The sequence below is a fragment of the Galeopterus variegatus genome, unplaced genomic scaffold (genome assembly GCF_000696425.1).
Source record: "Galeopterus variegatus unplaced genomic scaffold, G_variegatus-3.0.2 Scaffold2269, whole genome shotgun sequence".
Taxonomy (NCBI): Eukaryota; Metazoa; Chordata; class Mammalia; order Dermoptera; family Cynocephalidae; genus Galeopterus; species Galeopterus variegatus.
The window spans coordinates 8,273-30,830 of NW_007728380.1; the positions used below are offsets into that span (position 1 = coordinate 8,273).

General features: G+C 44.2%; 4 protein-coding genes across 6 annotated transcripts in view; 2 read left to right on the forward strand and 2 right to left on the reverse strand.

Moving 5' to 3' along the window:
• Positions 1–742: 742 nt before the first annotated feature.
• On the reverse strand, positions 743–1,774 carry LOC103597290 (chromosome unknown open reading frame, human C17orf100). The gene has a single exon (XM_008581110.1). It carries the CDS (start codon positions 1,598–1,600, stop codon positions 1,223–1,225), a length of 378 nt encoding a protein of 125 aa, XP_008579332.1. The 5' UTR covers positions 1,601–1,774; the 3' UTR covers positions 743–1,222.
• A 243-nt stretch (positions 1,775–2,017) lies between these two features.
• On the forward strand, positions 2,018–7,803 carry MED31 (mediator complex subunit 31). Its single transcript, XM_008581111.1, has 4 exons — positions 2,018–2,124; positions 3,003–3,080; positions 3,362–3,458; positions 7,421–7,803. The coding sequence occupies exons 1-4, from the start codon at positions 2,097–2,099 to the stop codon at positions 7,611–7,613; spliced, it is 396 nt and encodes a 131-aa protein (XP_008579333.1). The 5' UTR covers positions 2,018–2,096; the 3' UTR covers positions 7,614–7,803.
• Positions 7,804–8,864: 1,061 nt separating this feature from the next.
• TXNDC17 (thioredoxin domain containing 17) lies at positions 8,865–11,103 on the reverse strand. The gene is made up of 4 exons (XM_008581112.1): positions 10,870–11,103; positions 10,232–10,313; positions 9,735–9,810; positions 8,865–9,091 (listed from the first exon to the last, which is right to left on the reverse strand). The coding sequence occupies exons 1-4, from the start codon at positions 11,012–11,014 to the stop codon at positions 9,023–9,025; spliced, it is 372 nt and encodes a 123-aa protein (XP_008579334.1). The 5' UTR covers positions 11,015–11,103; the 3' UTR covers positions 8,865–9,022.
• An 82-nt stretch (positions 11,104–11,185) lies between these two features.
• KIAA0753 (KIAA0753 ortholog) overlaps positions 11,186–22,558 on the forward strand; it is a 68,288-nt gene continuing 56,915 nt past the window's right edge. Inside the window, exons 1-2 of one of the 3 annotated variants that reach the window (XM_008581113.1) lie at positions 11,186–11,473; positions 17,058–17,218. In XM_008581113.1, the coding sequence (XP_008579335.1) occupies positions 17,123–17,218 (96 nt within the window). In that variant the 5' untranslated portion in view covers positions 11,186–11,473; positions 17,058–17,122. Of the gene's footprint in view, positions 11,474–11,738; positions 11,875–15,712; positions 16,386–17,057; positions 17,219–22,558 lie in introns of those variants that run through there. The other 2 variants (XM_008581115.1, XM_008581114.1) reach the window with 2 other exon arrangements.

Consider the following 22,558-nt stretch of genomic DNA (forward strand, 5'->3'; position numbering starts at 1 on the left):
GATATTTTTAAAATGTAACTTGCATCATATCACTCCCCTGCTGAAAACGCTCCATTGTTTTCCTATTGACTTTAGAATAAAATCCAAGCTCCTTACCGTGGTTTACAAAACCCTCTATTAACTAGCCCTTGTCTACTTTTAACCTCCTCTCTTCCATTCCACACTCTCCCTCATTTACTAAGTTCCAGCCACACTGGTCTTTCTGTTCCTTGATCATTCAAAGCTTTTCCCCATCCGCCCTTTGTACTTGCTGTTCCTTCTGCCTGGAATGCACTCTCCCCAGATCTTTGCATGGCTCACTGCTCACCCACAGATATCTCAGATCAAATGTCACCAAATCAGCAAGGTCTTCTCTAACCACCTTATCTAAAGAATCTTCTTAGCTCCATTCTCTATCACGTCACCCATTTATTTCCTTCATATTGCTAATCACAATAGAAAATTGTCTTGTTTTGTAATGGGTTGTATGCCTCTTCACCAGAGGGAATTTGTCTGCCTTTTTCACTGCTATAGCCTAAGTGCTCAGAATAGTGCTTTCCACAGAGTAGGTACTCAATAATCTCCTCCTCCACCTTCCTCAAACCTCAGGTTAGGTTTCAATGACCTCCTCTTACTTTCTCTTCTAAGATTATTTTTGGTTGTTGACGGGTTTGCCTTCATTTTTAATTACATCTGACCTACGTTAAAAAGTGGGTGGGAGGGGGTACCACGTACAAAGGCTTGGCATAAAGAAAATAACTGATTATTTTGCAACATAAATGCCAATTAATAATTTATGAAAGTCTATTTCATGCCCTTCAGGTTTTTGGCAAGCATATAATCATTCCATGGGTCATGATTTCAGTTCGGTCTCTGTTCCTTTTTCAAGTAGTGAAAATCTTTCAGGGGCTATGGATCCAAAACTCACCTGACTCAAAGGCTCAAACAGCGTCACTGTCCATCACCCCAATTTATACTGTCCCACGGGCCTGAAAACCTTCTGTGCCTGCTTCAAGTTAAAATAGTTCACTGGATCAAAAACAGGATGGTCCAGGGTGCAGCATGGTCAATAAATGTTGGCTGAGACCAGAAACCGCAGCTTGGCTATTTCTCACATTGATTTCTGGGCTGTTTCCATGAAATCAAAGGTGACTGGCCGGCCTGGCAGCTGGCTCGCTGGCAACTGGAGGCAGCTCCATCTTGGCTGAAGGCCATGGCCCTTTCGCGGCCTTTGGGAAGCATTTCAGCGAGCCATTTTCACGTTCTGGCGAGCTGCCGGCTTGTCCCGCCGGGCCGGGCTCTCCACGCGGTGCAGAGACGTCTCCATCTGCAGGGACGAGGCCCGGAGGTGGCGGGAGGACGTTTCCGTACGCTGCGAGGAGGTTTCCACGTGCTGGGAGGACACCTCGAGGACGTGGGGGAGCCGCTTCCCAGAGGGAGAGAGGGAGGGCCCCTCGCTGAGGCGCTGGGAGGTCTCCACCTGCCGGGAAGACGTTCGCACCTGCCGAGAGGATGTCTCTATGCGGTGGGACGAGGACTCCACGCGGGCCGTGGAAGTCTCCTTATAGTGGGTGGTCTTCACCTGGGGCGAAGAGGGCTTTCCCCCAAGGGGTGAGGCCATCCTGCGGCTGTAAAACGGTCAATGAGGTCTCTGGAAGCCTCACAACCCAACGGTCACTCTCAGTGTGACACCTCGGGGTTACATCACAAGGTAAGAAATGACGTCACAATGGCGTGTGGCGTCACCACGGGCACAAGGGCGGGAAAACTAGGATGCTGTCACAGGCGAGTACCACGACACGATGACGTGGCCGCACTATGGTCCTGTGGGGGCTGATATGAAATGTCCCTTCAAAAGCCTGGGCCCCTGCCCAGCAGGCGCACCCTCGGCTCCGGCACCGCCCTCTCGCCGTTTGGGAGTCTGCGCGGGTGGAGCGGAGCAGGCCAGGGCAGGCCAGAGATGGGCGGAGCCGCCCGCCTCCGAGCGAGGTTGTGCCCGCCCTCGTATCCCACACTGCGTCGAGGCCGGAAGGGGGAGCCGCGGCTTCCGGAACCTCCCCCGCCACTCCAGGCGGTTGCTCTGTAGGGCTTCTGGCTCTGTGGTGTCTTCGCTGGTTATGGCCGCTGCCGTCGCTATGGAGACAGGTAAGTAGCTCTGAGTCTCCAGTCTTCGCAGATAGGTCTGTCTTCCGCCCAGACCCCTTCTCCCGCTTCCCCGGAACTTCTTTTCAGGCCTAACTCTCGGCAGGATCAGAGTTCGGGCCGGGAGAGGAGGGAGCTCTTGTAGCTTCTGGGGAGACGAAGGTAGTTTTGTATTTTTTTCAGAATTTGGTTGGTTGGTTCGCACATCTTTTCTCCTCTCGTGCCCTTCAAACACCGATCCCAGGGGCTCCCTGGCGTGGGTGCGACTAAGGAGAAGACTTGGATCTTAAAGCGTCTCCTCCTAGATTGGTTTTCTCCTTCTCACAGGAGCTCGCCTAAGTTTGATATCCTTGACAGACTTGTGTATCGTTCTGCCACTGGTGCTTCTCACATGTGTAGACACTCCGTGATCTCTCACGCTCTCCGTAATCTGTTTTTCAGCTTGCTTTCTGAACTTTTCCCTGATTAGCAACTAGCTTTTGCCTAATTTAATCACTGTTAACAATTGTTATAATGTATTATTAAAATAGGGGAAGCCGCAGTTATTACAACCTACCCAGTGGTCACTGTTCAAATCCCTACGTTGTGGCCCACAAGTGGTAGGTATCCTGCCCCGTTTGTGTTTGTTTTCTTTGGTGATTTCTCTTTAGCTTTAGAGAAGCTCCTTACTTATTCCTTTTGATCAGGACTCTGCTTTTCTTAGGATTCTAGGGAAAGTTTGTCTCCTCCCACGCTCAGTTTAGAAAGACCATCACATGCCCTTCTTTATACAGAAGTATATCTCAGCATTAGTCAGGTACGTTACTGCTGTTTCCTTTTTACAATCAGTATTATATATAGCGAGCTTTATTTTGGATGATTTTTGCTGTCTTCTCTCCTAGATGATGCTGGAAATCGAGTTCGGTTTCAGCTGGAGTTGGAATTTGTGCAGTGTTTAGCCAATCCAAATTACCTTAATTGTAAGTTGTTGAGCCTCATTAAGTTGAATAGCTGTTAATGATTTCTGACAGGAGAGTTGCAATTCGCAATGGTATCTGCTTTTGTACATTCTCAATTGAATGGAATCGCATTTATGCTGGTATATAGGTATAATTGAGCAAACTGGGACTTGTGTTTTAAATTCAGTTTGTGTTGGTGGTGGGGATGTTATGTAAATAAATTGTTTATATTAGAGGTCAGAAATCAATGGTCCATAGATTGGTTTGACCTACAGATTTTTTTTTTTTTTTATGCCTTTCAGTTCTTGCCCAAAGAGGTTACTTCAAAGACAAAGCTTTTGTTAATTATCTTAAGTACTTGCTTTACTGGAAAGAACCAGAGTATGCCAAGTATCTAAAGTAAGTTTAATTTTTATAATCCTAATTATGTGTATACTTTATTTTAATCCAAAACACTGATATTTAACAGATTCTTAGTTTCGCTTTGGAAAAAATACATTCTGAAACTCTCCCATTCTTTTAGTTCTCACTACCATAATACAACACATTTTCATCTCTAACTTGGAGTACTACAGTAATCTACTCACTGGTTATCTCTGCTTCCACTCTTACCTTTCTCCCCTTGCACATGCCCCCCCGCCCTCCCAGCCAAACAGCAAAATAACTTTCTACAAAGACCCCCAATTTGATCTCTTAAAAATGTAAATCAGAACATGTCACTTTCTTGCTTAGCGCTTTCATTGGCTTTCCATTCCATGTTACTCTGTCATGGTCAGCTGATTCAATTGTTAGTCAGATGTTAGAAAGTTCTTCCTTACATTCCCTGGGTTAACCCAGAACCAGTCCATGCTCTCTTGAGGACAAGAGCCCTTCAGATATTTAAATTCAAGAGAGGTTGCAAATGAACCTTTGTTGGGTATTTTCATTCAGTCTGCACAAGGTTTTAGTTTTTATTTAAATAGTTGCCAACATTTAAAGACTGGAAAGTTTTATATAACAATCCAGATTTCTAGCTACTCTTTAGTATTTAGAAGATCTGGTAACCCCAGGTCTTCATTCTTCCAGGTCAACAGCTGTCTGGGACTGAAAGCAGCTGCCTCTTCTAGACACTTTCTACCACTTGGCCTACTTCAGGGATAGCCAGTAGGTGCATCTATATATCTCTTACATCTGTTTTCCTCAACTACTTTGAGCCATTTCTTAGGTGCCGTGCCTTCCAGACTTCTTGAGTTCAGGTGCCCTCTTTTGTATATTTGGCAGTTGTACCTTATCCAGTATAGTCAATAAACTAAACACAGGCCTGCAGATGTGGTCAGGGTATGTTGAACCAAATGGCATTTCTTAGGCTGGCTGGTTAGCTCAGTTGGTTTGAGCGCAGCCTTATAACACCAAGGTCACAGGTTTAGATCCCCGTCCCAGACAGCAGCCAAAAAAAAAGTGTTACCCAAATGGCATTTCTTTTCTTCATGTGGACTTCATTATACTTCTTCATTACACTTTTATTAATTCTTTTTGGTGGGGAGAGAAGGGGATCACATTGTTGACTTGCTGGGAGCTTTAATTCAATTAAAATCCTTCAGTTCTTATTTTCTCAGTGCTGTTGAGTTAATCATTCATATTGTATCTTATTTTTAAAAAATCTAAATGTAGAGCATTCCTTTTACCAGTCTTCTATTTCATCTTATTGAATTGTAGCTTATCAGAGAATATCGTAGACCATCAGAGAATATTTATAATTCCTTATTCTGTCATCTTATTTATTCTGAGCATTGTCTTCTACAAGTTCAATATGATAAATGATCACTGTGTACCTAAATTCCAGTTATTGACTGAATGCTATTTGAGACCATTCTCTTGATTGTCATATTAATTTATTTTATGAATGAAGAAACCGAAGCTGGCTGGCCCGGTGGCACACTGCTACAGTGCGCCGCTTGGGAGCGCGGTGGCGCTCCTGCCGAGTGTTCGGATCCCACATACAGACCGGTTCCCGCTCACTGGCTGAGCGAGGTGTGGGAGCAACACCAAGGGTTGCGATCCCGTTGCCAGTCCCGGTCCGGTACGGGCGCGACACTGAGGGTTGCGATCCGTTGCCGGACACGAAAAAAGACCAAAAAGGGGAAAAAAAAAAAGAAAAAGAAATGGAAGCTTAGAGAGGTTGACCTTGTTCAAGGCCACCCAACCTAGTACTCAGAACCAGGTCTTTTAAATTACTGATGCTGTCATGAAAAAGAATTAGCCAGGGTAGGTGTGAATAGAGCATTCTAGGCTAAACAACCAACAGTTGCAGGCACTTATGTATTTTTGGAGTGTATATAGCAAACCTGTAATATCTTTGAAGGACAGCATGGTATCGAACCCTGCTATTCAATGTGGTCTTGAGACCAACAGCATCGGTATCATTTGGGAATTTGTTAGAAATGCAGAGCTCAGGCCTCGTACCAGACCTAATGAATCAGAATCTGCATTTTAAGAAGTGATTCGTATGCACATTAAAATTTAAGAAGCACTGCTTTAGTGTACTGTTTCTGAAACTTTAGTTATTTGCATAGCACTGTACAATTTTGGCTGTGTTTACTGCATATATGATGTAATGTATTTTAGTTGTCTCATTTAAATTTTATGTCTTTTCAGTTTGATGTAATTTCACTTACAAAGTAACTGGAAGAATAGTAAAAAGAATTCCTGTATATTCTTCATGTACATATTCTAAATGATAACATTTTATATAACCACAGTACAGTAATCAAAATCTGAACATTAGTATTATCTAATCTACGGACCTCATTTAAATTTTGTCCGTTGTCCCGCTGGCGTCCTGGATGTAGTATGGTATCCAGTCTAGGCTTATATGCTGCATTTTGTCATCGTGTTTTATTAGTTTCCTATAATCTGATTTCCTTGGTCTTTTTTTTTTTTTTTTTTTTCCCATGACCGTGACATGGAAGTGATGTATCCTTCATGGTGTATCTTAGTAGGAGTCACAGGAAGTCTATTTGTCCCACTACTGGTGATGTTAATTTTGATCACTTTGTTGAGGTGGTGCCTTCCAGGTTTCTCCATATCAATTTGCTATTTTTCCTTGTGTATTTAATAAGTATCTTATGGGGAAATACTTTGAGACTATGTAAATATCTTGTTACATACACTTTTGCTGCTAATTTTAGCATCTATTGAAGGTACTTGCCTGAAACAGTTTTTACTGTGGTGATTTTCTAATTCGATCATTCTACATTTATTATTTGGAATTCTATTGTAAGGAAGAACATTCCCTTGTTTTCTACTTATTTATTCATTAAACAAATTTATATCAGTGTGGACTTTTGGATTCTTATTTTTATCCTGTGGATTAAAATTATGTATTTTCTTGATTTAATTATTCCAGATTTGGCCATTGGGAATGCCTTCAAATTGGCTCCTGAGTACTTTTGATAATCCCCATGAATTTTTAGCACATTTTTTTTTTCCTGGTACAACATAGTGTTCTAGGCTTTTCTCGTACTTTCTATGTCCTAGCTCTGGAATCAGCTATTTCTCCAAGGAACCCTGGAAAATGCTATTTGAAAACCATGATCTGGGCAGTAAGTGTGCTGATTGGTACCATAGTGTCATTGCTTTTGGGCCCTCTCAGCACACAAGGCTTGGAACTTGTATGTATGTATGTGTATACATACACACATGCATATCTATGTCTGTTTCTATGTCTGTCTGTAGATATATTAAAAGGTGTAAGTACATACTGATGTTTTTACTTCCAGCTAAGTAAGAGTTCATTCTAGTCTTCCTCCTTATCTGTCACTCTTTCCAGTAGCCAGAAATTTGGCTCTCTTTACCCACAGTATACTTATTTGCTCAGTCCTAGAGTATACATAAAATAATTTCAGAATTGCCGTATTCTTGTGGAAAACTTAGAGTACAATATTTGTGCATAGTTCTTTTTGAAATCTACTTTTAAATAAAAGTTGTCTTTATCACTATTGATAGAAAACCAATAGCTATCAATTAAATACATAATTACTAAAAAAAAGTTCAGGTTCCTCACCTTGGAAACCACTAGAATAGAATGGCATGATTTGTACCCAAATTTTAACTGCTTACCAGTAACTGTGTTGTGTGGTTTTGGGCAAGTTATTTAATCTTTCTGAATTTAAATTTTCTCCTTTTGAAAATTTTGCTTAATACTGACTTGATGACTAGCTTTTTTGCTTAAGCAGGGGAAAAAACCTATACTACCAAAGTGTGCTAAGTTAATGTTACAGAAATGGTAGGCTACAAGATCATTTTTAAGAGAGTAACTGAACTAGAACTTGGCATTATTGACTTAAATTATGTTGATCATTAACTTATAAACTTAAACCCAGGTACCCTCAGTGTTTACACATGTTAGAACTGCTCCAATATGAACACTTCCGAAAGGAGCTGGTGAATGCTCAGTGTGCGAAATTTATTGACGAACAGCAAATTCTACACTGGCAACACTATTCCCGGAAGCGGATGCGCCTTCAACAAGCTCTGGCAGAGCAGCAACAGCAAAATAATACTTCAGGAAAATGAAAAGCGGGATACAGACCAGGCTCTTTAAGACATATATATAATGTATTTCTTTTGTACAGTGAAGACAAAAAAAGACTCTTCCTACCTAACCTTATTGTGGTAGCATCTAGAACGTTTAGTGTGCTTTTTATCCAACTAACTTTTTATTGTTAATAGAGTATTTCTCTTAAACCAGAATTGTTTCCCTGTGGATTTGTATGTTTTTATTAGCATTTAACATAACCAACTGAATAAGAATGGAAAAGTTAGGTGCTTTAGACCAGTTTAAGGAGGCAGTGGGAATGGTTTAGGGGAGGGCCACCAAATATACTAATCTCTAGGCCTAGCTCTGTTTCTGACATATAGCAGTGCCTTGGGAAAGTCCATCTCCTGGAATCTTACTGTCTCTCAGATCAGCTGTTCTACCCCTCTTATCTACAGAATGAGAGGAGTGGAGTCACTGGCCTCTTTAAGTCACAGAGCAGGAACTGCACAAAGTTCTTAAATCTTACGTGAGAGGACATACCTGTATCACCACTTGCTTTACAAGATAGCTTTAAGAAAGAATCACTGGTATGTCACTGACGTAACGATGGCAGGAAGAAGACTGGTGGTTAACCACTAATTGGACTCTTGACCTTAGAGTAGAACAAAGATGAGGAGCCTCAAATACTTGTGCTCATTTGGGAATGTTAACATTTATTTGACAGGTACCATAAACCAGGTGCTATGTTAAGTGCTTCTTTGCATTCTCATTTATTCTCATAACAATCCTTGTTTATAAAAGCAGAAATTGAGGTTTAGACAGGTAAAGTAACTTGCCTGTGGTTACATAGCTAGTGTGTGGTAGAATCAGCGTGACTGACTCACAGGCTGGAGTTCTTCCCACCACTAGGTTAATATGGTCTCTGTAGCCATTCTGTGCCACCTGCCTTACTTATCCCAGTGAAGCACATTCAGACAGCTGGAAAACAAAACTGCCTGAATTAAGCAGGGACTGAATTAGATGTACTGTGCTTACCTTCAGTGTTTAGACTGTTCTACATTTGAAAGCTAAAGAAGGGGTTTTAGGAATTTATGAATTTACTTTGCAAATTCACAGAATTTAAGGTAAGAGATCCTGATCCCTTTAGAGATTTGAAAGTTATCTACTGCACTATTAGAGTCTTTTAGATATTTCTGTCACCTCCAGTAATAAATTGCTTTGAGCTATTACTGCCACTCCTGAAGTAATATTGCATATCTTAAAGATATCCACATATTACAAGCAAACAAGGTTCATGAGCATTTTAATGCACTCTCTTAGATACATACCAGTTGTTTTTAACATCATTTATTTATTTATTCCTAACATGAATTCAAAACAAGTTGCAGTTTCTTTTATACTAAAGTAAATCAGGAAATCATGATACAATTGCCATCATCAAGTCTTAATCTTCAGAGAACAACATCTCCACGAGATTGGCCTGAAGACACTCAGATTCTACCAGTTTTTGAGGCTGTAAGAGAAGAACAGTCAAATCTTAGCTACTCCTATGAAATGTTATTAGGAGTGGAGTGAGTTCTACTTTGAATGACATGAATCTTTGAACTGAGAAATTACGCCATTCAGAAACTATCAACTAGTTATAACAAGCTTTATGAAATAAAGATATTTGCCTCAAGATGAATCATTAAAATACTTGGCTCAAGGGACTTAAACCCCAAATACCAGAAGCTCCACAGACTAAAACAGGAGACAGCAAGCCCAATGCTATCTCCTTCCCCATAACCCTTTAATTCAGAATCCCAGGGGCATGACTGAACTAGAGGAGGAACCCTCTCTTTTCAACCATAATTATGGATTAAATAGAAAACAGCCAAGGATGCAAGTGTTTTAAGGAATTATGACTCAACTTTCTGGCTACAGAACTTAAGAGTGCCTTAAAAACATGAAAAAGAGATAATATTTAGATATTTGCTTTTTAATAGCTTATTGGGCTTGGCCATAGGGATGGACAGCCAAGTTGTCTGTTTTTAATGCACTCTGAATTAATGTTTGAGATGAAATGTCAAGATCGGTTCAAATTTGAATCCAGAACAAGTTAAAAAGAGTTTTCACAGTGAATTATAGCCCCACCATATTTAAAGAAAGATACTCACTGTTCCATATTTAAGTAGTGTAGGCACTGCAGTTACTTTCAAGTTTTTTCTGAAGTCATTATTTGGATCTTTCCAACTATTCCAAAAAGAAAAAGTGATCATGAAAAAAATCTACTTGGTTTATTAGTTTGCTTAATATTTGATATATTATTTAGTTTTTTAGTAATCATTGTTCTTGTTGTAAACATTTAAAAAACCTTAAGGACTATCTATTACCCTGTGCAAAGTTTTCATTTAAACTGTGACTAAGATATACAATAAATGTAAAGCCAGTTAAGTTCTGAACTTACACCTGGCCAAATTCACTGAATTGCCCTTACGTAATTCAAGTGGCTGAATATTGGCATTTTAAATTTGTATTTAATAGCTTTTAAATGTTTGACCTACCTCACTTTACCTTAGAACACAGAACCTGAGTGAGTCCCTGAGGCTCTTCCCGCTTAAGTTTGCAAGAGTCTAGTGCATGTCTGTGAAATACAGTATACACTACCACTTACTAAGGTTTTTCTCCTACTTGGCAGTAGATGAACACACATCCTTCACAAATGTGCTTCAGCCCCTCTCGAACAACTGGTTCAGCTTTAAAAAAAAAAAAAAAAGTTGATATAAAATAATTACACATCGACTCTACATTTATATATGCAATGATAAACAGCATCCCTCTGCCCTCCCCCCAGTCTTGGTACTCAGACTTTAACCTGAAATTAGTCCTGTAGTTAACTGAGGTCAACAGAAATCAGGTGTTCTCTTCTGGTCTTAGTGCCACTTTAAGGGTAAGGACCAAGTCCGAGTCCTGCTTGCCCCCGCGCCACACCATCCAGAACAATGAAAAGCGTAAATATTTGCTGACTTAGTGAAAGAAGAACAACTCACTAGTCTCTGCAATAAAAACATCATTTTGGGGAAATGAGAAATTTTAAAAAATTAGATTCCAAATCATCTGGGTCGGATGGTAAGAAGAGTTTCTGGCAGGGCGGGGAAGGGCTTAAAAGGAGACACGAGGACAGCTCCGGTGGCCCCGCGGATCTCCGGGACCGAGACTCCTTCCTCTTTATCTTCTCAACACCGCTTTCTGCTGTATCCCGGATCCTCCCGCCTCCTCCGCTGGGCAGCAGCCCCCGAGTCCCGGCCTCACCCTGCACGCAGTCGGGGCACCAGCTTTTCCCTTCGGCGTCCTTCGAACCGGTGAAGTAGGCGAAAATGGTCTTGGCTTTGTGCTGTTCCACAGCCCGGTTGAACTCCTCGAAGCCCGACACTCTCACCTCCTCGTAGGGGGCCATCAGGACAGCACACAGCGGACTGCGAAAAAAGATGTCCTCGGATCCTGCCGCTGCGGGGCGGAGCCCACGAGGGGCGGGGAGAAGCCGCTTCAGGGTGGGCTAGAGCAGGGCGGTGCATACAGACGTCGTCCCCACTCTGCAGTGCTACGGAAGCCTCTAAAGGCCATAACTCATCCGTACCGTCTTTCTGCTCTCGTTCTCAGTTCTTTTGGTGCTAACTCCACTCCCCAACCCAGGCTTCTGCCCTAAGATGGTCTCGGTCCCGGCCCCGGCCCCAGGGGTAGTGGCTGCAAAACCTGCTGCCTTGCAACACCTGGACCTTTAAGTGGCTCGGGAGTCTCCACGACTCCCAAGTCGCCCTGCGCCTGTCGCTATGGCGACTGGGCGAGCGCCCGGAAGCGAGGCCTAGTTGGGGGCTCCCTGCCCGCCTTCCGGTAGCCGCGCCTCGCCCTAGGCCAGGTGGGCTCGGGTCGATGCTGGGGGGATTCTGGGAAGCTGTGTTAGTAGTCATGGACCTGGGGGAGAGGAGACCTTGACCCAGGCAGGCCTTGCTGCTCCGTTCCCCCAATTACCTTTTCTTCTTCTGTCTAGGCTTTAGGGAGGCCCACAACGGGGACGGGGGGGCGGGCGTCCGGGTCTGGGGCGGGGTGGGAGGGGGGTGTTGAGTGGTTTAAGGTGGAGGGCTGGGCAGGAGAAAGGCTGCGAGGGCCAGAGCTGAGTGTGTGAGTGCGTGTTTGGAGCAGACTGGGGAGCGAGGTACTAAGACGGAAAGTGCCAGGGCTGCGTTGGGGACGAAGGAAATTGTCCTGGAACTATGAGCCGGGCGACTGGCCGTGGGGCCTTGCCCATGGTGCGCGGTGGTGAGCAAGCGGCAAAGATGCTGGGTCGCTGCGTGGGACCCAGCAGGTCGGGGCGGGGAGTTCGGCGACCGTGGGGGAAGAGATGGGCTGCAGGGATGTCCCAAGGCCGTGGAGCAAGGCGCCGGGCGAGGTCCTCGGTGTGGGAGCCGCGTTGTGTGATTGCAGAAAGGATGCAGGACAGTCGGCAGCCACGGGGGAGGAGACGAGCTGCGGAGACAGCCGAAGCCGCTGGGACAGACGAGGCTTCGGGGACATCTGGAGTTGCAGTCTCGATTGAGGCTGTAGGGGACCCTGGGGCTGTGTGGGTGAACGGGGTTGTAGGGGAGCCCGAGGTGGTGGGGCCTGCTGGGGCTGTGTGGGTGACTGGGACTGGAGAGGAGGAAACAGACCATGGGAGTCCCCGGGGCTGCGAGAGAAAAGGTCGTCCGGGATCTCTGGGACATGAGAGCATTCTGGAACTGTGGTTGAAGGTGCAGGCTATGAGGGCAGCTTCAGGATGTGGGGAAGGAAGCAGGGTGGAGCTGCATCCTGTGCTGGCAGGAGAGTGGCCAGTCGAAAGGGGCCTCCCTGGCTGTGCTTCCTGGGTAGAGACCAGCCGTGGTGGTCTTACAGGACCCTGGGTGAAAGGACAGGCATTTCCCCTGAACTCAGGAATATCTACAGCTATGGCATTAGGGGCAGCTTATGAGAGAGTCTCAAGTTTCTGTGGGCAGGGACAGGCTAGGCGGATGCCTCCTCATGTAGGTGTGCCTAGGGCTGTGGAGACACACCTGTTGGGGAGGGGACAAGCTGTGGGGGTTCCTGGGGTTGTGGAGGAGATAGGTTATGGGGTTGCCCCAGGCTCTTGGGGAAAAGGAGAGCCCATGAGGGTGTCTGGGGCCCTTGGGTGGCCCGAGGCTATGGGAGTGCCCAGAGCTGTGGACGGAGAGAGGGGCTGCGGGGGTACTCCAGGTCTGTGGGGGAGAGGGCAGTCAGTACAGGTTCCTGGAGCTCTGGCACAAGAGGCCGTTTGTGGGGATACCCCTGGCTTATGGGGAAGGGGACAGGCTGCAGGGATGCGTGATGCTGTGGTGGTACCTAGAGCAGCGGAGGAGGAAACTGCCTCTGTGGGTGCCCCAGGTATGTGGCTGAGAAGACAGGCCGCAGAAGAGATAGGCTCCTTGGGCTTGTGGGGCTCGGAGCAGCCTGTAGAGGTGCCTTGTGCTACTGAAGAGGAAGCTAGACGTAGGGGTGATACAGGATTCAGGGAAAGGGGACAGGCTGTGTGGGTTGAGACAAGCTCTGGAGGTGACCCGTCATCATGGAGAGCCACACACACTGCAGAGCTGTGTGGTCCTAGTGAGCAGGAGGCAGGTTCTGGGGGTGCTCCAGGCCTGTGGGGTACAGAACAGGCTGTGGATGTACATAGAGCTTTGGAGAAGGAGACAGCCTGTGCTTGTGTCACGGGGCTGTGGGGAACAGGGCAGTCCATGGGGGTGTCCCAGGCTGTGGTGGTACCGGGAGCCATGGAAGGGGAGAGAGGCTGTGGTCGTGTTCCGGGCTGGTGGGAAAGGCGGCAGGCTCTGGGTGTGCCTCTGGCTGAGGCAGTGCCAGGGCTCCTTGGGGAGGAGACACGCAGTGGGAATGCCCTGAGCCTGTGGGAAAGGAGGCAGGCCATGGAGGAGCAAGAGGCTCTGGTGCCTACAGCTTTAGGGGTAGCTGGGCCTGTGGACCAAGAGGCTGGTTATGGGGATGCTTCATGTCTGTGTGGGAGGAGGCAGGCTGTGGGGATATCTGAGACAGTGGGGATACCCAAGGCAGCAGGTGTGCCCAAGCACAGGTGTGCCCCAGCAGGGGTACCTGTAGCTGCAGGTGTGCCCAGGGTTGGAAGGGTGCCTGCTGCTGTGTCGATATCTAGCCCAGTGTGTCAGGAAAGCAGTTCTAGAGATGTCTTGAACCCATGGGAACAGGCTCAGGCTCAGGAGGAGCTGTGGTCTGTGGGAGAGGATAGTGGTTCTGAGGCTTTCCCAGGATCATGGGGAAGGAGACAGGCTGTTGGAGCTTCCATGGCTCCTGAAGTACCTGGGCTTATGGGGGAGACTGGCTCTGGGCATGTTCCGAGATCTTGGGGAAGGAGACAGAGGGCCAGGGTTTCTGGGACCACTGAGGTTCCCACAGCTCCTAGGGTCCCTGGGGTAGAGATTGGCTCTGGGGGTTTCTCAGCCTTGTCAGGAAGGAGAAAAACTGCAGGAGTACCTGTGACTGCAGGGGTATCCACAGCTGGTGGGATGCCCATGGCTCCCAGGGTGCCTAGGCTTGTGTGGGAGGAAACTGTCTCTGGAAGGTTTTCAGGCTTGTTGGGAGAGAGAGAGACAGCGGGGGGACCTGCAGATGCCAAGGGTCTCACAGGAGTGGGGTTTCCCACCTCTGTCAGGATGCCTGGGCCAATGGAGGAAAAGATGGGCTCTGGAGGCATCTCAGACTTGTTGGGAGGCAGACAGACTGCAGGGGTATCCATGGCTGTGGGGCTGCCTGGGCCTGTAGGGGAAGAGACACTCTCTGGGGGTCTCTTGGGCTTGTCGCGAAGAAGACAGAATGCTGGGATGTGTGAGGCTGCTAGAATTTCCATGGCTGTGGGAGTGCCCACAGCTTCTGGGGTCCCTGGGCTTATGCTGGGGGATTCTAGCTCTGTGGACGGCTCAGGCATATGGGGAAGGAGACAGACTACAGAGCTGCCCACTGCATCTTCTGAACCTGTGGAGGGGGAGACGGGCTCTGAAGGTATCTCAGGCCTGGGGAGGATACACAGTGGAGCAGCCCCTGAGGCTGTGAGGGTGCCTCTGCCTCTGGGGGTGCTTGCAGCTGTAGGAGTTCCTGTGGTGGGACGCCTGCCTGCCACAGTGTGGGTGACTGGGTCCACAGGAGAAGCAGCAGATGTGGGTGTCTCAGGTCTGACAGTGGTAAGGAGACAGTCCACTGAGGGAGCGGGGGCTTCATGGGAGGAGACAGGAGGTAGAAGTGACCTGGGACTGGCAGGGAGGAGCCAGGCTGAGGGAGTGTCTTATACCTGTGGGCGTGCAGCCAGACAGTGGAGCTGTCCAGGGTCTGTAGGGGAAGAAACAGCCTATGAAAATGTTCTAGGAGTGTCAGGGACAAGAACAGTGGTGGGGGTGCCTCCAGATTCAAGTAAGGAAACAGGCCTTGGCCATTTCAGAGATCACCCACAGAGTGGGAGGAGACAGGCTGGAGGAGGGTCTGCAGTCAGAGTGAGGGGGAACAATTTCAGAGAGAATTATGTTGGGGACAGATTGAGGGGGATGTTCCAGTAGTATGTACAGGGAATAAGTTGGGGGGAGGTGTCCTGGGGTTCTGTGGGAGGGAACAGGTTGGGGAGAGGTTTGCCCTGGGTTGTTCATGAAGGCACAGGCTGTAGAGGGGGGTCTCAGGATGGGGGACAGAGATACTTTATTGACACGTCTCAGGATATATAGGGTGACAAATTGGTAGGTTTCCTGGAGCAATGGGGAAGGGACAGATTGCAAGGAGAGGGGTGTCCCAGGACTTTATGTAGGGGAACAATTTGGGGGTGGGGGTTCTTGAACTTGTGTGTGTGTGTGTGTGTGTGTGTGTGTGTGTGTGTGTGTGTGTGTGTGTGTGTGTGTGTGTGTGTGTGTGTGTGTGTGTGTGTGTGTGTGTGTGTGTGTGTGTGTGTGTGTGTGTGTGTGTGTGTGTGTGTGTGTGTGTGTGTGTGTGTGTGTGTGTGTGTGTGTGTGTGTGTGTGTGTGTGTGTGTGTGTGTGTGTGTGTGTGTGTGTGTGTGTGTGTGTGTGTGTGGCATCACTTGAAGTATCCTGGAACTGGGAATCACCTAGTTTTTTTCTAGTGGAGAATGGATTGTTAGGTTTTGGGCACACGGAAGCATCCGGAGGCAAAGTACTGACCATATAAAAGTTGCAGATGCCCTGGCCCTAATTCTGCAGACTCTATTCTGCAGCTCCACCCCCAGCCTGTGATGATGTCAAGCCAGTTGGGATTGTCTTGCTCATGTGCCTCCTGCCGTCCACTTTTTGATCATGTCTCTACAGCCTTAGCAATAGGAATCTTGGACTGCTGCCTTTATATTACTACAGATGTATCTGTCTTGAAGTAAATCCAATCAGCAAACCTTGGATTTATTCAGAAGGTTAAATTAGGGATTTTTTTTTAACCTTGAATTTTCCAATTGATTTACTGTAGGATTCTTTGAGAGAACAAATTCCCCAGTGCAGTTAAAACTAGTCAGTTCACAGAAAATCAGCTTAACTCAACAAGTGTTGAGATAAATTGTCCGCTATGCTCAAGGCACTGTGTTGTGGGAAATAGAGTGAGACAAGGCCCTTATCCTTAAGGAAGGTTGTCTAGCCAGGACGGTGAGACACATACCTGTGAAATAGGTAAATAACAATATGAGACAACACAGTGTGTGATAAGCAGCTGAGTGGCAGTGATACTAAAGTGTCTATAAAGAGGCCTTCTGAATAGCAAGAGACAATGGTAAGGGTATAGCCTTTATAGCTTACAAAATATTTTCATATCTATTGCGTGTGTGTAGGGTGGAGGGAAGATGGGGAAAATTGAAGATTGAGAGAGGTCATTCAGCTAGTTAATGACAGATCCTGGTTTAAATATAGGAATTCTGATCCTATCCTTTTGGGTTATGTGATAGAGTGAAACATATGTGTACTACTTATAGACTAGTGGTATAGACTCATTATAGACTGTATGTCCATAAAACTACTCTGCTGGAAAGTGCTAGTTTACCTTAGCAGAGCTCTGTTTTTGGAACAATATCTTACTGGAGATCCTTGAAACTTGATTTGAAACTTAAAGGACTGGCCCGTGGCTCACTTGGGAGAGCGTGGTGCTGACAACACCAAGTCAAGGATTAAGATCCCCTTACCGGTCATCTTTATTAAAAAAAAAGAAACTTGAAATGAAAAGGGCCCAAGGGATTGTCAGTAAATTAGTAAGTGTCCCCGTTTTTCAAAAGTGTGGTTGCTTTAATAAATGGAAGAAACTATCATATACCTGTCCTTAAGCAACCACTCTTAGTATGAGGTTGCTATGGGCTACTACTGGAATATTGTTATATGAGCATGGCATTGTGTTTATTCTTTTCCCTTGTTTGAACACTGTTGGTCTGAAAATAGCTTCGTTTCATTTTAGGAATGGTTTTAGGGAAGACTGTTGCCCGATGACAAGGCTGTCACTATTGTTCTACACTATCTGACATGATGGGACCAGGCCACCCAGCTTCAGCCTGTATTCATCTAGCATCTAGTACCCAGCTAGATGGGAGTAGTGACCCCAGGAAACTTCAGACCCAGGTAGTTTTGTTTTGTTTTTTTCTTCAGATTTTTGTTATAAAACATTTCAAAAATAAAGAAAAGTTGAAAGAAAAGGACAACGAACACTTTGAAATCACCTTCTGGTTTCAACAATGATTAATAAATCATTGTCCTATCTGTTTTTCTAACTACACAACCATCTGTCCCAAATTTTTGCAGACCCATTCCAAAGTAAGTTGCAGACATCATGACACTTCTAAATATTTGAGAATACTTCTTCTAAAAATAAACTCTCCTTCTTAATCATAATACCATTATCGCTTTGAAGAAAATGGTCAAAAAATAATTCCCTAGTATTATCTAATAACCAGTCTTTATTCAACTTTACTCAGTTGTCCCAAAAATGTTTTTCCCCCCAACGTTATATTATGAAAATCTTCAAACATACAGCAAAGTTGAGTTTTACAGTGAACACGTAGATTCCATTAATATTTCACTGGATTTGCTTCTTTGCATATCTGTCCTTTGATCTATTCCTCTAGAGATCTATCCATCAATCCATCTTATTTTTTGACACATTTCAAATCAGTTGCAGACGTGAGTACCGTAACTATTTCTGCAAGTATAGTATACACTGGAATTCGTTCTTTGTTTGCTGTTTTTTTACTTTTGATGTAAACTTTACATCAAAAATGAATGCATTGAAATGTATACATCTTGTCACATTTTCTGAGTTTTGACAAATGCATGTATATGTGTAACCCATACCTCTATCAAGATATAGACAATTTCCATTACCCTAGAAAGTTCTCTTAAGGTACTTCCTAGTCAGTCCCCATCCTTCCCTCTAGAGGCAGCCACTATTCTGATTTTTTTCACCATAGACTAGTTTTGCCTGTTTTAGAACATCACATAAATGGGATCATATAGAATGTACTCTTTTGTGTAAGTCTTCTCTGATTAGGTGTAAAGGTTTTAAGATTCATCCATGTTGTTGCATGTATCAGTAATTTGTTCCTTCTTAATCCTCTTTACTAATTCCATAGTATGAGTATACCACAGTTTGCTTATCCATTCTCTAATTGATGGACACCTGGGCTGTTTCCAGGTTGGGGTTATTATAAATAAAGCTGCTATGAATGTTCTTGTACAGATCTTTTTATGAGTATGTTCTCATTTGTCTTGGGTAAATACCCAAGAGTGAAATTTCTGGGTAATGGGGTAGGTGTATGTTTAGTTTTATAACAAACCGTTGGACCTTTTTACAAAGTGGTGGTACCATTTTACATTCCTCCTGACAGTGTATGAGAGCTCCAGTTGCTCCACATCTTTGTCAACACTTGGTGTTGTCTTTATTTATTTATTTTTGGTGGCTGGCAGGTACAGGGATATGAACCCTTGACCTTGGTGTACCAGTTGAGCTAACCGGCCAGCCCCTTGATATTGTCTTTTTTAATTTTAGCCATTCTGGTGGGTGTATAGTAATATCTCATTGTGATTTACAAAGAAAAATTTTAAAAAAAATGTTTTTGACAATTTCAGACTGACAGAAAAATTCTAAAGATAGTACACAGAATTCCTAGATACTTGTCCCAGATTTTCCAAAGGTAAACATTTAACTACATGTCCCCCTTTGTTTCTTTCTCCTCACACATGCATATATTATTTTCTAAACTGTTTAGAGTAAGTTGTATACAGACTACCCTTTTATCCCCCAGTGCAGTACTTGTGTATTTCCTAAAAACAAGGAGTTCTCTTATATCATCATAGTATGATTATAAAAATCAGGAAATTAACATTAAAATACTATCATGTAATCTACAGACCTTACTGAAATTTTGTTAGGTGTCCCAATAATGTGTCCTTTATAGCAAAAGACAATCCAAGATCATAAGTTGTATTCAATTGTCATGTCTCTTTAGTTTCCTATAATCTGAATGATTTCTGAGTCTGTTTTTTATTTTGTGATATTTTTGAAGAATGCAGGCTAGTTATCAGAGGATTTTCTGTCAGTGTGGGTTTGTCTTATGTCTTCTCATAATTACATTCAGGTTATGCGCTTTTGGCAGGAAAACCCCTGAGGTGATGCCGAGTACTTCTGAGGGCATAATATCAGCAGGTATACTGCTGTCAATTTAGTCCTGTCACTGACAGTATTTTTGCTTAAGGTGGTATCTGCCAGGTTTTTCCATTGTGAATGTACTCTTTTACCCTTTGTAATTAAAAGTATCTGTCTTTGAGATGATATCTTTTTTTTTTTTTTTCCCTTTTTGTCTTTTTTCGTGTCCGGCAACGGATCGCAACCCTCAGTGTCGCGCCCGTACCGGACCGGGACCGGCAACGGGATCGCAACCCTCAGTGCTGCACCCGCACCTCGCTCAGCCAGTGAGCGGGAACCGGTCTGTATGTGGGATCCGAACCCTCGGCGGGAGCGCCGCCGCACTCCGAAGTGGCGCCACCGGGCCGGCCCCGAGATGATATCTTTTTACTCCTCAAACTTTCACCTACTAGTTTTAGCATTCATTGATGATTCTTACCTGAATTAATTTTATCTTATGATAGCTGGCAAATGGTGATTTCTAATTTCACCCTTCTACATTTATTAATTGGCTTTTCTGTGAGAAAGAACTTTCCCTTCTCTTCCTATTTATTTAGAGTCAGTGCAGACTCTTAGATTTTTACTTTATTTAGTAGGTTATAATACTTTATAATCATTATTTATTTTGATGTGCCAAGATTTATTTTGATGTTTAAATGGTCTCTGACTTGACCAGTAAGAGCCACTTCAAGCTGGCCCAAGTGTCCCTTTAACATGGTTCCATCAATCTTTGACCAGTTTATGGTATAAAAGGTACTCCGGGCTCAGCTTGTTTTTTTCCTGTTCCAGCCATTGGAATCAGCCATTTATCCATGAAGCCTTCAGTAGAGAATGGAACTTAGAAATGAATATCTGGGAATAGATAATACTTATTGATACTGGAGTGTCATTGTTTCTAGGCCCTCTCAGAGGGCAGAACTGGAAAACAGCGTATACTCTTGTGTGCATATACACATGCATACACACGTTCTTACTACATTCACAGACATCTATATTTCTCTCTCCCTGCTTCTCTCCATCTCTGTCTCCTTTCTGTTTATTTCTTTTCTTTCTTGCCTCTCTTTCTTTCTGTATATCTGTCTGTCTTCCTGTCGTTCGGTATTAAAATCCATGAGTTCACACAGATATCTCCAATTCCAAACTAACCCTCCATATTTGTAACTCCCTTGTCCAGCAGTGCAGAACCTGGCTCCCAATATCCACAGTGTATTTGCTTATTTGCTCAATCCTGGAATGTACAAAATGTAGCTTCAGAATCATAATCCGTGCCTCTGCAAGAACAGAAGCCTACAAAGTTTAGTATTTGTTTAGAATATTTTTGTCTTTAGCCTGTCCTTTTTTTTTTTTTTTTTTTTCCTTTTTGTCTTTTTTCATGACCGGCAACGGATCGCAACCCTCAGTGTCGCGCCTGTACTGGCCCGGGACCGGCAACGGGATTGTAACCCTTGGTGTTGCTCCCTGCACCTCGCTCAGCCAGTGAGCGGGAACCGGTCTGTATGTGGGATCCGAACCCTCGGCGGGAGCGCCGTCGCGCTTCCCAAGCGGCGCACTGTAGCAGTGCGCCACCGGGCCAGCCCAGTCTTTAGCCTGTCTTTAGTCCAAATGCAGTATTCAAAAGTTACATGGGTTATTTTTTTTCACCTTCACTTTTTAGTGTGGTTATATTATTCATTTGAGAAATTCAGTTTGGTTCATTGGTTTCTTTAAGTATTCATTTTCAGGTTTTTCCTTTATCCTTATGGATTTTATTTATTTTCTTCCTTCTTTTCCCTCTCTTTATTCATTCATTTCTTTCTTCCTTCTTTCCCTTCTTCCTGTCTCTCATGTATATATGAAACATTAACATGTTTCCAAATATACATACACAAAAATGCAATTCGGAGGTATATTTGGGGAAGTGTTATGTGCTAACCCATTCCCTCTATCCTTTCCACCCAATTCCCAACTATGCCCTGTAGATAACTAATCTCATTAGTCTCTGATTTTTCTTGTCTCTTTCTTTTTGCACAAATGATCAGATGTGTATATATTTTCTCACTACCCTTTCAACATGGGAGTATTCTGAGATTGTCTGTATACTTAGTTTACTAATGAGTCTTGTACCTTCAGATGTTCTCTTGTTACACTTTAGCGTTGTCTTCTTTCAATTTGAAGAACTCCCTTTAGCATTTCTTGTAATGCAGGTCTAGGATTGATGAATTCCCTTAGCATTTGTTTGTCTGGGAATTACTTTATTTCTTCTTCATATTTGAGGGTTAGTTTTGCTGGGTACAGAATTCTTGGATGACAGTCTTCTTCCCTCAGCATTTTGAATATATCATCCCACTCTCTCCTGGTCTGTAGGGTTTCTACTCAGAAATCCACTGAAAGCCATATTGGGGCTCCATTGAATGTTATGTGTTTCTTTTCTGTTGCTGCTTTCAGTATTCTTTGTCTTTGGTTTTTGATAATTTGATTACAGTGTGAATTGGGGTGTTCCTGTTTGCTTTGAATTTGATTGTTGACCTCTGTGCTTCTTATACCTGAATGCTGTCATCTTTCTACATGCTTGGGAAATTTTCAGCCATTATTTCCTTAAATACAATTTCTTTTCCTTTCTTTTTTTAAAAAAATCTTTGAAGATGTTGGTAACTTAAATATAAATTCTGGGTCTCCCTTTCTTGTCTCCTTTGGGTATGCCAATTATGTGATTATTTCGCTTGAAGGAGTCTCATCATTGTTGCAGTTCTGTTTCATCTTTTCTCATTCTTTTTCCTTTTTTGCTTCTCTGATTTGATAATATTATGTGTTCTGTCTTCGAGCTCCTTGATTCTTTCCTTTGTTTGATTAAGTCTTCTGTAGGAGGTTTCTATTGAGTTTTTCAATTCCGATAACATGGTCTTTATTTCTAGAATGTCTATTTTTTTAAAACATTGATTCTATTTCTTTGTCAGGTTTCTTGTTCTGCTCCTGGATTGTCTTCCAAATATCATTTAATTTTTTATTTGTGTTTTCTTATGACTCCCTGAACATCTTTAAGAGAATTATTCTGAATTCTCTGTTAGACATTTCTTTTTTTTTTTTCCTTTTTGTCTTTTTTCATGTCCGGCAACGGATCGCAACCCTCAGTGTCGCGCCCGTACCGGACTGGGACCGGCAACGGGATCGCAACCCTCGGTGTTGCTCCCACACCTCGCTCAGCCAGTGAGCAGGAACTGGTCTGTATGTGGGATCCGAACCCTCGGCGGGAGCGCCACCGTGCTCCTAAGCGGCGCACTGTAGCAGTGCGCCACCAGGCCGGC